This window comes from Eubalaena glacialis, chromosome 3, assembly GCF_028564815.1.
Source record: "Eubalaena glacialis isolate mEubGla1 chromosome 3, mEubGla1.1.hap2.+ XY, whole genome shotgun sequence".
Lineage (NCBI taxonomy): Eukaryota > Metazoa > Chordata > Mammalia > Artiodactyla > Balaenidae > Eubalaena > Eubalaena glacialis.
Window position 1 is genome coordinate 77,437,249 of NC_083718.1, and position 15,409 is coordinate 77,452,657.

The window sequence follows — 15,409 nt, forward strand, 5'->3', positions numbered from 1 at the left end:
GTGCTCTTCCCAACACCACCCCAGACCCTAACCCGGACCTAATTTCCCCAGAAAATGCAAATAGATGATGACAATAATAATGATAATGACAATGATAATAATAATAGTGAAATGGGCTGGATGCTTAGAGAACATCTTAAGGGGTAGAAGAATGGGTAGTTTCTGCTATCTTCTGAGCCAGGCGAATATCTTTGTATCACCAGTGAGTACTGACGTGGAGGTAGGGGAGAGAATGGAGAAATTAAGGGCATGTGTGTGTTAAGGGGGACTGGCTTGGAAGGAGTTCAACAGGATAGTCTTTCTTGCTGCTGCCATTCTTGAGGGTGGGGAGGGATCCTATTTCAGAATTAGAGATCTTCACAGAACTGGTTTTGTGGTGAATGGAGACCAGTAGAGCCCTCTTTAGTCTCACTCCCACCTTCAAGGAACTGTGAACTTATTACTCTTTCTTCTCTGCTTCTCCTAAGAATTACAAATGTCAGACTTTACTGCAATTGTTTGCTTACTGAACATGAATCTTTCTCACTATGCTGTGAGTTCTTGGCGAGCAAGGATGCTGTCAGATTCATCTTTGACCTTCCAGCATCTTGCACTACAGTGCCTGGCATATAGCAAGTGCTCAGTAAACATTTGCTAATAAGAGGACAAATCAGTGGCACTAAAATGAAAGTTTCTTCTTCCTTCCCATTGGGTGGTGGCTGGGAGTTGCTGGATTTTTGCAATACCGCTCATTATGCTGTCTTGCTCTCTGCAGATGACGTCGGTTGCCAAGGTGTATTACAGCCAAACCACTCAGACAGAAAGCCGGCCCCTAATGGGCCCAGGGATACGACGGAGGAGAGTCCTGACAAAAGATGGCCGCAGCAATGTGAGAATGGAGCACATTGCTGACAAGCGCTTCCTCTACCTCAAGGACCTGTGGACAACCTTCATTGACATGCAGTGGCGCTACAAGCTTCTGCTCTTCTCTGCAACCTTTGCAGGCACCTGGTTCCTCTTTGGTGTGGTGTGGTATCTGGTAGCTGTGGCCCATGGGGACCTGCTGGAGCTGGGACCCTCAGCCAACCATACCCCCTGTGTGGTACAGGTGCACACGCTCACCGGGGCCTTCCTCTTCTCCCTTGAGTCCCAGACCACCATTGGCTATGGCTTCCGCTACATCAGTGAGGAGTGCCCACTGGCCATCGTGCTTCTTATTGCCCAGCTGGTGCTCACCACCATCCTGGAAATCTTCATCACGGGTACCTTCCTGGCAAAGATTGCCCGGCCCAAGAAGCGGGCGGAGACCATCCGTTTCAGCCAGCATGCGGTTGTAGCTGCACACAATGGAAAGCCCTGTCTTATGATCCGAGTCGCCAACATGCGTAAGAGCCTCCTCATTGGCTGCCAGGTGACAGGCAAACTGCTTCAGACCCACCAGACAAAGGAGGGCGAGAACATCCGGCTCAACCAGGTCAATGTGACTTTCCAAGTGGACACGGCTTCTGACAGCCCCTTCCTCATCCTACCCCTTACCTTCTACCATGTGGTGGATGAGACCAGTCCCTTGAAAGACCTCCCCCTCCGCAGTGGTGAGGGTGACTTCGAGCTGGTGCTGATCCTAAGTGGGACAGTGGAATCCACCAGCGCCACCTGCCAGGTGCGCACTTCCTACCTGCCGGAGGAGATCCTTTGGGGCTACGAGTTCACACCCGCCATCTCGCTGTCAGCCAGTGGCAAATACATAGCAGACTTTAGCCTTTTTGACCAAGTTGTGAAAGTAGCCTCTCCGAGCGGCCTCCGTGACACCACTGTACGCTACAGAGACCCTGAAAAGCTCAAGTTGGAGGAGTCATTAAGGGAGCAGGATGAGAAGGAGGGCAGTGCCATTAGTGTGCGCATCAGCAATGTCTGAGGGCTTCGTTCCCCACCTGCCCATCCCTCTGGTCTCTTTTCCTCTTTTGGCACCCTGGGTGAGGGATATTACCCAGGCTTACTGGAGAGCCCCAGAAGCACCCTTCTCCACTCCCTCTTCTTTAACCCAGAGGCCTGTGGGTAGTCTAGGCCAACTGGACTTCCTCCCGTTGTTCCCTTCACCTCACCGCACTTCCACCCCAAGATGCACACCTGCCTTAAGCCAGGATGGGGGAAGGAGAGGGAAGATTAGGCTGAAGTGGCTTAGAAGGCCTCAGCCATGCCTGGAGACTCACATTAGGAGGATCATGCAGTTGGATGGATAGGCTCCCCCCCACCCACCCACCTCTCACCACCACCACCAGAAAGTTTGGTGCTTTGAGGCTGGAGCCCCCTCCCTAATCTTTCCACTTAGCAAGTTCCCTAAGGCAAGACTCTCTCTCTGATGGTCCCTTTGGGGTTTGTGCCCTCAGAAATATAGGAATCCAGAATCATTTTATTCTGAAGTCTCTACCAAAACCTGTTGAAAGAAGCCAGGGTTTTTCATGGTGTAGTTAATTTCTGTTGGCAACTCCTGACTATAACCTAGGACCTTGGTCCCCATTGTTCTCCTCTTTCTAGTTTCTCAAGTGGACACTTTCTTAGGATACCCAGTTCCCACATAGATGCCTCTGCTCCCAGAGAACTGGAGTTGACCCGGGAGATATAAAGCATACAGGCACAACCACCACACCTGCTCCTGACCTGAATACTGAACTCTTCATTGTGGGGTGACTAATGCAGAGCTATTGTCTAAAACCTTGAACCTATCCTCCAGGCAGCCCTGGGGGGATCTGTTTCCCTGTGTCCCATGAAAGTAATGACCTTCCCCAATATGTTCCCCTGGAAAAAGTCCAATGCCCAGGCCCCATAGAAAGGTCTGGAAATGGTGTTCCAGATTACACTGTCCCTGGCTTCTCTGATTCTTTCCTGCCCAGCCCACTCTCACCTAAACCCAACTTTGGAGGAAGGGGGAGAAAATGCAAGGGCCTTCCTCTCTTACCACTAAAACTAGACTCACAGGGCACAGAGTCCCCAGGAAAGTTAAACCAACCAAATGGGATGAGTACATTCTCCGATTTCCAGACTGCTGTATAGAGCTCCTGGGAATTGGCAATGCTTTGTTAAGGTTTGGGCAGAGGCAGAACTCTGTGGCTGGCAGATACTTTTCACCCTGTTACCCCTCCCAGTGCCCTTCGGAAAAGTGCCAGCTATTTTGTTAGGCAGTGCTGGGAGGGAAGGAAATCATACCTCCTGATCAAATAACCATGGTCTCCCTCAGCCATTCCTGAGACAGTATAAAATGAATATCAGTCTCATCTCTCCTCTCCTCTGCTATGAAGCCAGTTTCAGGCAAGTTAAAAGGCATACTTTACGAGATCAGACTCAGGCCACTCCTTGTTCCCTGATGGGGACTGTGGTATGGGGTCAGGAAGGGTGTATGGGCATCAGAACTTTCTCTAAAGCTCCAAATCCCACGAGTGCTTCCTGTTCTCATTTAGGTACCAAGGGACACTCTCCCCCACCCCAAATGGTTTGGCACAGAGTCCCTGTATGAAGCAAGTGGCCGTTTATTTAAGGTGGACCAGCCAGTTGTTATAAGCTACGCATTTATACAGAATGAGTACATGCATCTGTGTGCAGAGCCTCACAGAGAAACCCACAAAATTTGGAGGCTGGACCCATGGTCACCATTTACTACAACTGCACAAGATCCTCTTATATTGATCTCTCCTTGAACTCAACTAACTATATCTTGAAGATGAAGACCCTTCATTCTCCACTTACTGTAAACCCCACCATTACTCCCTAGCTCTCAAGAAAACAAGAACCGGAACAACTTGAAAGTCTGAGACAGAGAACAGAAGGCAAAGAGCCAGCTTCTGGGCTCTCAACTTTATTCAAATGTTAGACTCACTTGATTTCTTTCAACGTGTGTGTGTGTGTGTGTGTGTGTGTGTGTACCTTCTTATCCATTAGCAAGTTATCCTCCATCAAGTTTCTTCTGCACAGAGCTGCTTCCCTCCTGAGGGAAACACTCTCTTCCCATTCCCCTGCTGTCTATTCCAAGCCTCCAGAATCCTCAGATTCTTGGATAACAAAATGAGAAGGGAACACTTTCTGACTTAACCTTTTTGATTCTCCTGCACGATTCCACACTTTCCTCTAAATTGCACTTTAAATCATACTCTCCTCTTGATACAACCTGGCTTACTCTCCCATAAGCCCCATCAGAGAGCAATGCCCCTCTCCCTCAACCCTAAGTGATTCTTTAGACTACAGCCCCCCTCTCCTCTGAGCTGAAATCATCTTTCAGGCTATCAGGCAAGCTTTAGAAGCAGCCAGGTCTGATGAGAAATGGGATCCCTGACCACACCAACCATGGACTTGGAATGTCAGGAGAGCACCGGGCACAGATCTTCAGGGAGGAGATTTCAGGGGATGGGCAACACAACTGATGGGGGAGGATACTCAGGGTATGAAGATGAGGACGGGTGGTGCTGCGGGATCTGGTGAAGTCAATGAAACCCTTGAGCGTTACTTGGGCTAGCAGGGAAGAGGTAGGTGGAGGCTCAGGGAATTAAGCTATGATATATAAATGAAAGGTTTATCTAAGAAAGAGAAACAGATAATATATATATATGTAGAGAGATGTATATAGATGTATATAGGACCAAATATACTGAATGTACAGAAAGAAAGTATTCAGAGAGCTTAGCATGGGGGCAGATATCTTGCTCTGGTTTGGGGGTAGGACTCCCCAGATTCCCAGACTTACAGCCAGTGATCCTGGTTTCAACATGGAAGTGAGATACCTGACTAAGGCTTTCAGGTTTGATGACGGGAAAGGGAGGGGTGGAAGCTGCTCTTCAGAAATAAAGATGTGTCCAGTGAGGCTTCTGACACACCCTGTGCTGCTGACAGGACCAGGAAGAGGGGAGATATAAGAGGAACATGAGGAGGGGAGGCACTCCATCTGTGGAAATCTAGGAGAATCTACTACTTAGGCTGTGTGCTCCCATCCCCAGCAGTGTCCTGTGACAGTAGCACTTAAAAAGAAAAAATCCTGTTTCCCTCTCTTAAGGTACACTGTATTTCCCCTTCCTCCACAGGGGTGGGGCAACTGCGGCTCCAGCCCCGGGAGGTGATGGCTATTCAACTAAGAAGCTGAACGCTTCAGTGTGCGGGAGGCACAAAAGGGAAGCCTCAACTCTAGAATCTAAATGCCAGGACTAAAGAGCTGTTGGGCCCAAGATACTCCCAAGGCAGAGGACCAGATTTCTGTATGGTTGCAAGCAGCCCAAAGAGAATGCCCTCTATGCTAGAAGAGTCCCAATCCTGGCATCTGAGCATGGGGGAGGGCGTGGTGCTTTAGTTTTGTACCTCTGTATGAAAATGAGGAGTGGGGGTACCAGCTGCCCTAGGGGATGGGGAGAGGCTTCTGAAATCCCTACTCTGTGCTTCACCTCATTACCTGCCCAACCTCCTACCCCAACCTGTCAGCTAATAAGACCATCCAGGGATTTCTCTCTGAGGCCTGAGAAGAGAAAGGAAGCCAGTTATACTATTGCTACAAGCCAGGGACACTGCCCCCTCCCAAGGCTGCTACCCTGGTCCTTTACCCTTGCTAGTTAACCTAGCTTATTTGTAAAATAACACACTACCTTCGCTGTAAAGTTAGCCTGGGCTCCGGCTCAGTAATGGCCAACTCTACTGAAGCAGAAACATCTAGGGATGTTTTTTCCATTCATTGCATTAAAGACTAAACCAGGTCAAATGTACCTAGGAAAAAAGACATGTGAGTTTTTTTGGTTTATTTTATTCTTGTCTGTTCAGAACAAGTTACTAAATAAAATGGCTGAATCTCTGTTCTTCACTCTAGCTTCTTTTAGAAATCAAAACTAATCCTGGGGACTTCCCTGGTAGCACAGTGGTTGAGAATCTGCCTGCCAATGTGGGGGACACGGGTTCGATCCCTGGTCTAGGAAGATCCCACGTGCCAAGGAGCAGCTAAGCCCGTGCGCCACAACTACTGAGCCTGCACTCTAGAGCCCGTGAGCCACAACTACTGAAGCCCGCACGCCTAGAGCCCGCGCTCCGCAACAAGAGAAGCCACCGCAATGAGAAGCCCGCGCACCGCTATGAAGAGTAGCCCCCGCTCGCCGCAAGTAGAGAAGGCCCTCGCGCAGCAATGAAGATCCAACACAGCCAAAGAAAAATAAATAAATAAATAAAAATTAAAAACAAAACAAAACTAATTCTGTTACTAAGGCCTGAACTCACTGACCTACCTTTGGGAAAGGAGGGTGGAATTGAGCTGTGCTGGAAGAGCTTCTGACCACACAGCCAGGCCTTTCCCCTTTGGTGCTATCATCCATTCCCCCAACTCCTTTCCCACACCTCCCCTCATTAACTTCAGGGTCCTGTAGCAAATACCTGTTAAACTCAGTTTTTAAAGGATTACAAAAAAAGTTAAGACCTAGACATCTGAAAATTGGCTCAGGTTAATCCAGGAAAGTCAAGTTGCTTTGGAACCCAGGCACTGTCCCTTTCAGCCAGTGATCATGCACCCAACTTCCCTGCCACACTACAGTGCAGGTCATTCCTTATATATCCTCAAGGCTCTATATGACTATTCATTGAATCATTGGGCATTTCCTGTCCCAGTTCTCAAAGAAGTGGGTTTCTCTTCTATTCTTATCTATCAATAGCCTGAAGAAGGGCTGGCTCTCAATATCCAGCCCTGAATTGAAGTAACAGACCCCTATGGTCACTGACTCTTGTTCCCCAGAAATGGAAGGACAGAGGGAGAAAATTGGGTCTCTTACCATCGTCAGTAAATACTTATCTACAACATTTGGGAAACACTGGTTTTTAGGGATGAGTCATAAGACATGAGAGATATATAAGATATATGAAATATACAGTCCCATAACATTTGAAGAAACTTGCCAACTTGTGAAGAAAATAAGATAAAATAACAAGTAGCATATATTAGGGCCAGATATGCCATTAACAACATGTTCTAAACAGTGAGATCTCTGTGGAAAACATTCCCCAGGGATAGGCACTAGGCAAGGGATGGTATCAATCTAAGAGGCCTGGTTAGAACACATTTGACACAGGATTCAAGAAAAATCAACTGAGTTCCTATTACATGAAATGTACCATTCAAGTGACAAAGAAAAAGAAGACAAGATACATGCCAGCAAGGTACGTACAGTTTTTTTTGCCTTTATACCTGCTATTCCTTCTGGGGAACTCTCCGTAGTGCTTGCCAACTCCCAAGTTAACTCTCAGTATGCCCATCTTAGACCAAACCCTGTTAAAAGCTGTGATTGCATCATGTACCCCTCTTTCATTACACTTGTCACAGATGCAATTTTATATTACTTGTGAATTTATTTGACTAATGTCTGCCTCGCTCACTAGCGTTTAAGTGCCATGTAACTGTAACTGGGATTCCTGTCAGTGTTGGGTCACCAGTACAGCTGGGCACTTAGCACAGCACCTGCACGTATGATGCTCAATAAATGTAGAAGGAAGGAAGGGAAGAAAAGAGGGAGGGAAGGAATTTGCCTACAGTTCACACAGCTAGTATGCAGTGGAGGTGGTATATTGGTTAAATAACCATAAAAGATTTAGATAACATATTTCATAAGGCATGACAAAATCAACTGTTTAAAAAAATAGAACAGACAATAAACACCAATGTTTGGGGGGAGAGATCATTTCCACTACTAGTTAAGATTTAGGAAGAGTCCACAGAGTTCAGGTTTGAGCCTAGCATTGAGAGACAAATAGCATACAAATAAGTGATGAGAAATAGGATTCTTTGTAGGTGGGACAGCATGGGCAAAAGTACCACAGTAAGAAAGCAAAAGGCATATTTAAGAGATTAACCATCTAACCACTATATTAGAATATAATCAACAAGGACCTACTGTATAGCACAGGGAACTCTCTCAATATTCTGTAATAACTTATATGGGACAAGAATCTGAAAAAGAATGGATCTATGTATATGTATAACTAAACTACTTTGCTGTACATCTGAAACTAACATAACATTGTAAATCAACTATACCCCAATATAAAATAAAAATTAAATTAAAAAAACCTAGAATAGAGGGCTTTCTAGGTGAACAGGTTGAAAAGGCAGGGCCATGGAGGGATTAAATGTCAGTCTAAATTATTACTTTTTCCCACAGGCTTGGGAGCTATTGAAGATGTTTGAGAAAGGAAAGCATCTAATTATAGTACTGTTTATGAATAACAATCTGGCAGTAGAATTGAGAGACAGGAGACACTAAACCAGTTAAGAGACTTGCAAAACCTTAGGGGAAAGGTAATTGCCACAGATCCTAGTTGAGTACAGGTGTCAATACTGTTACCAAATTGAGTTGTTGAAGTCTGAATTAAGGTGCAGGATGCTGAGCACAAAAAGAATTAGGGATAGATTCAAAAGAAATTACAAAGCAGGAAATATAAGCAAGATCTAGAAAAAGAAAAAAGAAGGTGATTGAATTACAGTGCCAGCAGAAAGCACATGGTACACTCAAAGGGCTAACTGGACAGGACTTAATGAAGGGAGTATTAACAAAGGTGTGGGCAGGGTCAATAAACCAACAAGGGCTCGTGAAGCACCCAGGGACTTGCAACAGTAGGAAGCCTTTACCGGTATTAAATCTGAAGGGACCATCATTGAAACCTGGTGAGAGTTTCTGAAGGGAGAGGGCTACAGCTTTAGCAGGAGCCTTGGCCTTAGGTAGAGGAACTCAGCCACTGCCAAAGATCTGCTAGTGCCTGCCACTGGCTTATTCTAATGAGAAGCCAGAGGGCAAGGGAGCCTGCGTGATGCTGCACAGAACAGGGCAGAAGAGATGGAGAATGGATCTAAAAAGGTAATGACAGCATATTATGGCATAGTGACCAAGGCCAAGGTCCTGGCTAAGGATGCTAGGGATGAGGTATGCATGTGTGTGCCTTCCCTAGCCACTGGCTCTAAAAGAATGGAAACCTAGAGACAGACAGTGAAAGGGAGAATGAGGAAGGACTGTAAGTAGTAATTCAAGAGGTAATGAACAGTTGAGCATTTGAAAAAATGCAGCCCTTTCAGGGAGAAGTGAGAAAACAGAACCCCTACGCCCAATGCAAAAAGCTCAATATGGGGTCCTTAGACCCTGTGATACTTGTGTCTCGCCTAGAAATAGTACCAATAGTTGGCATGCCACGTCCAATTAATTTTACTGGACTCCGTCCCCTCTTCAGTCCCACAAACACTATCTGCATCTCACTTTGATCCAAGCTTCGTTTCTTTTGATTAGTTGTTTACTGTTTCCTTATTTGCCCAAATTTGGTGCCTCTCACCTATTTACTAGGTAGGCTCTATAGGGACAAATTAGCTGAGGCCTTTCTGTCATACTACCTAAACCAACCCAACCAGAGGAACCCTCACTTAATTAATCTTCTGACATCTACCTCCCATATCCTCTACCTTCTGGGACTAACCCTCACTTATCTATCACTGGCAGAAGAAAAGAATAAATATATAGAATCACAGTGACAGAAAATATCAGAAAGATTCAAACAAGAGATCAATGAGAGGAGGCAGAGAGGGAAATTAGAATTCATCATCAACATTTTATTTGCAGGTTAGCCACATAGTAGTTAAGAATACCCTGGGCCAGACAGACCTGCTTTTGAGTTCCAGCTCTGCGACTAGTTGACTATATGACTTAGGAAAATTACTTAATCTCCATAAGCTTTGATTTCATTTGTGAAGGTGGGAATATCTACCTTACATGGTAAGTATTTAGCACAGTGACTGACACACTGCAAATAAGTTCTCAACAAAGCTGGCTATTAGAAATCATCATCATGGACTTCCCTGGTGGCGCAGTGGTTAAGAATCCGCCTGCTTGGGCTTCCCTGGTGGCGCAGTGGTTGAGAATCTGCCTGCCAGTGCAGGGGACACGGGTTGGAGCCCTGGTCCAGGAGGATCCCACATGCCGCGGAGCAAATGGGCCCGTGAGCCACAATTACTGAGCCTGCGCGTCTGGAGCCTGCGCTCCGCAACAAGAAGGGCCGCGATAGTGAGAGGCCCGCGCACCGCGACGAAAAGTGGCCCCCGCTTGCCACAACTAGAGAAAGCCCTCGCACAGAAACGAAGATCCAACACAGCCATAAATAAATAAATAAATAAATAAAATTAAAAAAAAAAAAAAAAAGAAAAGCAAGTACAATGAAATCTTAGCAAGACCCAAGAGGATATCCAATAGTCTTGGGTTATAAAAAAAAAAAAAAAAAAAAAAAAAAGAATCCGCCTGCTAACGCAGGGGACACGGGTTCGAGCCCTGGTCCAGGAAGATCCCACATGCCACGGAGCAACTAAGCCCGTGCGCCACAACTACTGAGCCTGCGCTCTAGAGCCCACAAGCCACAACTACTGAAGCCCTCGTGCCTACAGCCCCTGCTCCACAACAAGAGAAGCCACCGCAATGAGAAGCCCGCACACCACAATGAAGAGTAGCCCCCGCTCACCACAAATGGCGAAAGCCTGTGCGCAACAACGACCCAACACAGCCATAAATAAATAAATAAAGTAAATTAAAAAAAAAAACCTATAGCTTTCATGAATCTTTAAGATTTGATTTCTAAATGTGAGAGTAGCGTTTAACAAAAAAAAGAAATCATCATCATCATTATTTGAATGGTGATGTGCTGCCATTGTATATATGGCTACTGTACTGCAAAAAAAATGGTTAAAAGTAATTATCAACATAAGGTATATACTTATACCAAGGTACAGATAAAGACAAAGAGATATCAGAATATGAATATGGAATGTGTGAGATTAACTTGGTTCATACAAAGGATAAATGTAAATTGTATGATGGATGAATGGAGGGTAGTCCTGGGAGCTGCATGTTCAGACTGGATGGAGTCATCTACTCTAGTAGATGCTAGTTTAGAAGACGTCCCCTAGGAAGCAGGATCAATCTGTAAAATCAAGTAAGTCAGTAGTTACTGAACATGTACCATGTGCCTAAGACTGCAATAAATTATGAGTAATTTTAAAAAATTAAGGATAAGATATAACCCCTAACCTCAAAAACCCTACAATCTCATTGAAAGGGTTATGAATACAATCTAAAATAAATTATGAAATTCTGAATTGCAGACTGTAAGTTCAATAAGTGCCCAGAAGGGAAAGAGCTAATGGGTTAGAGTCCTTGGTGAGAAATTCATGGGAGTAAGGTTGGAGTGGGATGGGTGAAGGGGGAAGAACTTGAAATAAATAAAGGATATTTGAAAGAGGAAAGGACTGGGAGTTGGGAGCACCCCAAAGATGCCACTCCAGAGGTATCCTGGTAAGAGGAACCTCAAAAATCAATTCAACTTGTACAGAATGCCTACTGTGTCTGGTAATGTGTTATATACTGAGGTACAGAAAAGAACAAGATAATCTCTGTTCTCAAAGAACTCAAAATGTCCTGACAGAAAACTAGGAAAATGAAACAAAAAAGTTATCACTGACAAATGCTATACTATAGGGATGGTCATTCCAAAAGGGAATTTTGGAGCAATGGGAGGGCAGGCAATGGACAGGACTCTATATTTACATAGAGGGGCAGAGGCTTCTGTGTGAGTGATTTTCTAGAGCTTAGAGCCCTTCGGCCTCTGTTCGTCTACCCTCAGTTAGCGGAAAGGCATCTAAATCGCAGTGCATGATGAAAAAGTGAGCTGAGAGCCAGGATATGCTTTTAGGAGTTAACACTTGAGCCGAGGCCTGAAGGGTTAAGTAGTGACTGCGGAGGGGAAGGCAACGTTGACAGAAAGAATAGCAAGTACAATGACACTGAGGCATGAGGGCGTGATAGAGTTTAGGAACCCTACGAAGCTTCCTGTCCTCCCTTCCCATCCCTCTACCAAGGTTTGCCGGATAAAATACAGGATGCCCAGTTAAATTCAAATTTAGATAAACAACTAATAATTTCAAAATACAAGTATGTCCCAAATATCGCACACATCTGGGCCCCCTTCAATTCATCCTAGCTCGGCTCCCCCCGGAGCCCACAAACCCCCCCCCCCCACCCCCGGTATTACCCACGAGCTGGCGAGGTAAAGCATGAGAAACCATCACAGGTTTATTTTTCCTTCACTCTTATTTTTTTTTTACTCTCGGGTCACCGGCCCAGGCCTGAGGGATGAAGCTCGAAGCTCTCTCCGCTTCAGGGGTCAGTCTCCATCAACTGGAGTTGAGGCGGGGGAAGTAAGGGGTCACCCACAAATAACACTCGCCCAGCTCTGTAAAAATACCTCCCAGCGCCGGCCTTCCGGGCAAACTGAAGTCGCCGGACCGGAAACTCCGCCCCCGCAGGAGGAGGAGAGGACGCGAGACAGCCTGTCCAGAAGGAAGGTAATTCTCCCGCTGGGGCCACTGAGAACCCAGCGCCTGGCGTGCGACCGGAAACAGGACGGGGGCGGGCCTTCCTGCCGGAAGTTGTCGTCCCGCAGTTGTTTCGGTTGGCAGTCTAGCTGGAAGGAGTAGTGCCGGCCAAGGAACCGCAGCGAGGGTTAGACCTTCCAAGGCAGTTTAGAGCTGGGGACTGAGCTGCTGTGGTGCAGTCAGGTCATGAGCCCGACCACGCACTGGGGAGAGTGGTTCCTGAATCTGTGGGTGCCCCCCGCCGGTGTATTTGGTGTGGCCTTCCTTGCCCGAGTGGCCCTGGTTTTCTATGGGCTCTTCCAGGACCGGACCCTGCTCGTGAGGTATACGGACATCGACTACCACGTCTTCACCGACGCCGCGCGTTTCGTCACGGAAGGGCGCTCCCCTTACCTGAGGGCGACGTACCGTTACACTCCGCTGCTGGGGTGGCTCCTCACTCCCAACATCTATCTCAATGAGCTCTTTGGAAAGTTTCTCTTCGTCAGCTTCGACCTCCTCACCGCCTTCCTCTTATACCGGCTACTGCTTCTTAAGGGGCTGGGTCGCCGCCAGGCTTGCGGTTACTGTGTCTTTTGGCTTCTTAACCCCCTACCTATGGCGGTGTCCAGCCGAGGCAATGCGGACTCAATCGTCTCCTCCCTGGTGCTTATGACCCTGTACCTAATAGAAAAAAGGCTCGTCGCGTGTGCTGCTATATTCTATGGTTTCGCAGTGCATTTGAAGATGTATCCGGTGACCTATATCCTTCCCATAGCACTCCACTTGCTTCCGGAACGCGACAGCGACGAAGGCCTCCGTCAATTCCGGTATTCTTTCCAGGCTCGTCTGTATGAATTCTTGAAGAGGCTGTGTAATCGGGCTGTGCTGCTCTTCGTAGCCGTTGCTGGACTCACGTTTTTTGCCCTGAGCTTCAGTTTTTACTACAAATATGGTTGGGAGTTTTTGGAGCACACCTACCTGTATCACCTGACCAGGCGGGATATCCGTCACAACTTCTCTCCATACTTCTACATGCTGTATTTGACCGCAGAGAGCAAGTGGAGTTTTTCCCTGGGAATTGCCGCATTCCTGCCACAATTCATCTTGCTTTCAGCAGTGTCTTTCGCTTATTACAGAGACCTTGCCTTTTGTTGTTTTCTTCATACGTCTATTTTTGTGACATTTAACAAAGTCTGCACCTCCCAGTACTTTCTTTGGTACCTCTGCCTCCTGCCCCTTGTGATGCCACTAGTGAGAATGCCTTGGAGAAGAGCTGTGGTTCTCCTGACGTTATGGTTCATAGGGCAGGCCTTATGGCTGGCTCCTGCTTATGTTCTTGAGTTTCAAGGAAAGAACACCTTTCTGTTTATCTGGTTAGCTGGTTTGTTCTTCCTCCTTATCAACTGTTCCATCCTCATTCAAATCATTTCCCATTACAAGGAGGAACCCCTGACAGACAGAACCAAATATGACTGATAGATGCTCCAGTTCTTCTGCAACTTCCATTCTGAGTGTTCTGAATGGACCAAAGAGAGCTTTGGAAAGAATTTTTTTGAACATCCTAAGCACTCTAGTGAAACTTCAGTTTAGAGCATAAAACCCTATTCTAACAAATTTAAATGAATGTTTGCCTTATAAAGGGGCCTCAGTAACTGAGGTCCACCCTTTAGGAAATCTCAGGACTCATTTATCTGGGACATGATGGGAAGTAAAGGTTACTAGTTTGAAAACAGAAGGGCTGATGAAATTATCAGATGCTAAAAGGTTTTTGTAGAAAATAGAGAAAAAGTCAAAAAACATAAAGTCTAAGCCAGTATTTGTTCCAATATTTATACTGTGGTACTATCTGAAGCTGTCTTATCTTTTAAATCCCGCTTTTTCATTCTGAAGCTTTCTTGATAACTGAAAACTCATAAAATGTTCCTAAAGTACAGCTTTTAGATATGAAGTGTTAAATAATGATGCTGTGCTTAGGTTGGGAAAGTTAACTCTGTATTAAAAGTGGGGGCTTAGAAGATAAAGAATCCAAAGAATTTAAATTGTAGTCATGTTTCATGTATTTGTTTTATAACTTAGTTTTTCAGTGCTTAGTCCCAGTGGTAATAGACTGCTGTTTGGTTTTTTATAAAAAGGATTAAATTTAAATTCATCCATCTTTAAACTTTTCAACATATTTTAAAATAGCATCTTGCTTTATATGTTTGAGGTCACACACTGTAAGGACATTTTAGAACTCTCTTTTACCCCTTTGTTTTTAATTTGCTGATTGCTAAAAAACATATTTCATTTAGAGTTTAAGTTAATCAAGTGTTATCAGTGTTGTAAATGATTAGTAGGTTTTAGGTGGTAAAATATTAAATTGTTAATAAGGCATTTCCCAGCTTACAAATACCTTACTTGTGAAAATTCCATGATAGGAATGGAGGCCTGCATGGGAGGCTCCTGGAAAGCATAAGAAGCATCCTAATAGCCATTAGTCTTTTAGACCAGGAAATTGAGGGAGAGATTGTGGAAATGAGGCTTTGGTGGCCAGATCCATTTACCTTATTACTATAATATTTCTAGGAAAAAATGCTTTGTGAGTTTCAAACAAGCAAGCTAAAAAAAAATAAAAAAAAAAATAGCCTATCTAGGTGGCGACTCCCTAACGCTGTAAAATGCATTAGCAATGAGTGAGTTTGAGTTTATGATTTTGATATTAAAAGATGAGTAATTTAACAACATTGTTCTTTCACAGTTAAAAAGAAAAACAAAAACCTCCAGAGAAGTAGTATATTTCATGTCAATTCAGGCCTAAAAAGCCTCTGAGAATAAGATGTCTGTTGGCAGGTCATAATTAAGAATGCTATTACTGGCAGCACTTCTTAGATCGATACCTTTTGCGATCCATCATTAGAAAGAAGGGATGAATGGGCGGCTTTGCATGGGTTGCTGTTAGGGTGAAAATAGCAGAGACAATTAATTGTTGAGGATGGTGACCTTTCTTATAACATCTTGTTTCATATCCCACATTAGATATTATCTTAAGTGCTCTTTGTATAT

At 45.3% G+C, this 15,409-nt stretch overlaps 2 protein-coding genes across 5 annotated transcripts in view; both read left to right on the top strand.

The window, feature by feature from the left end:
* KCNJ10 (potassium inwardly rectifying channel subfamily J member 10) overlaps window positions 1–6,141 on the top strand; it is a 32,274-nt gene extending 26,133 nt beyond the window's left edge. For 2 of the 4 annotated variants that reach the window (XM_061183233.1, XM_061183232.1), the window contains one exon: window positions 755–5,792. In XM_061183233.1, the coding sequence (XP_061039216.1) occupies window positions 755–1,894 (1,140 nt within the window). In that variant the 3' untranslated portion in view covers window positions 1,895–5,792. Of the gene's footprint in view, window positions 1–754; window positions 5,793–5,815 lie in introns of those variants that run through there. The other 2 variants (XR_009700342.1, XM_061183234.1) reach the window with 2 other exon arrangements.
* Window positions 6,142–12,408: 6,267 nt separating this feature from the next.
* On the top strand, window positions 12,409–14,202 carry PIGM (phosphatidylinositol glycan anchor biosynthesis class M). The gene has a single exon (XM_061183231.1). It carries the CDS (start codon window positions 12,572–12,574, stop codon window positions 13,841–13,843), a length of 1,272 nt encoding a protein of 423 aa, XP_061039214.1. The 5' UTR covers window positions 12,409–12,571; the 3' UTR covers window positions 13,844–14,202.
* The last annotated feature ends 1,207 nt before the right edge of the window (window positions 14,203–15,409 follow it).

Excerpts from the sequence above, each read along its gene's own strand:
- PIGM (XM_061183231.1), top strand. The coding sequence starts at position 12,572 with ATGAGCCCGACCACGCACTGGGGAGAGTGGTTCCTGAATCTGTGGGTG.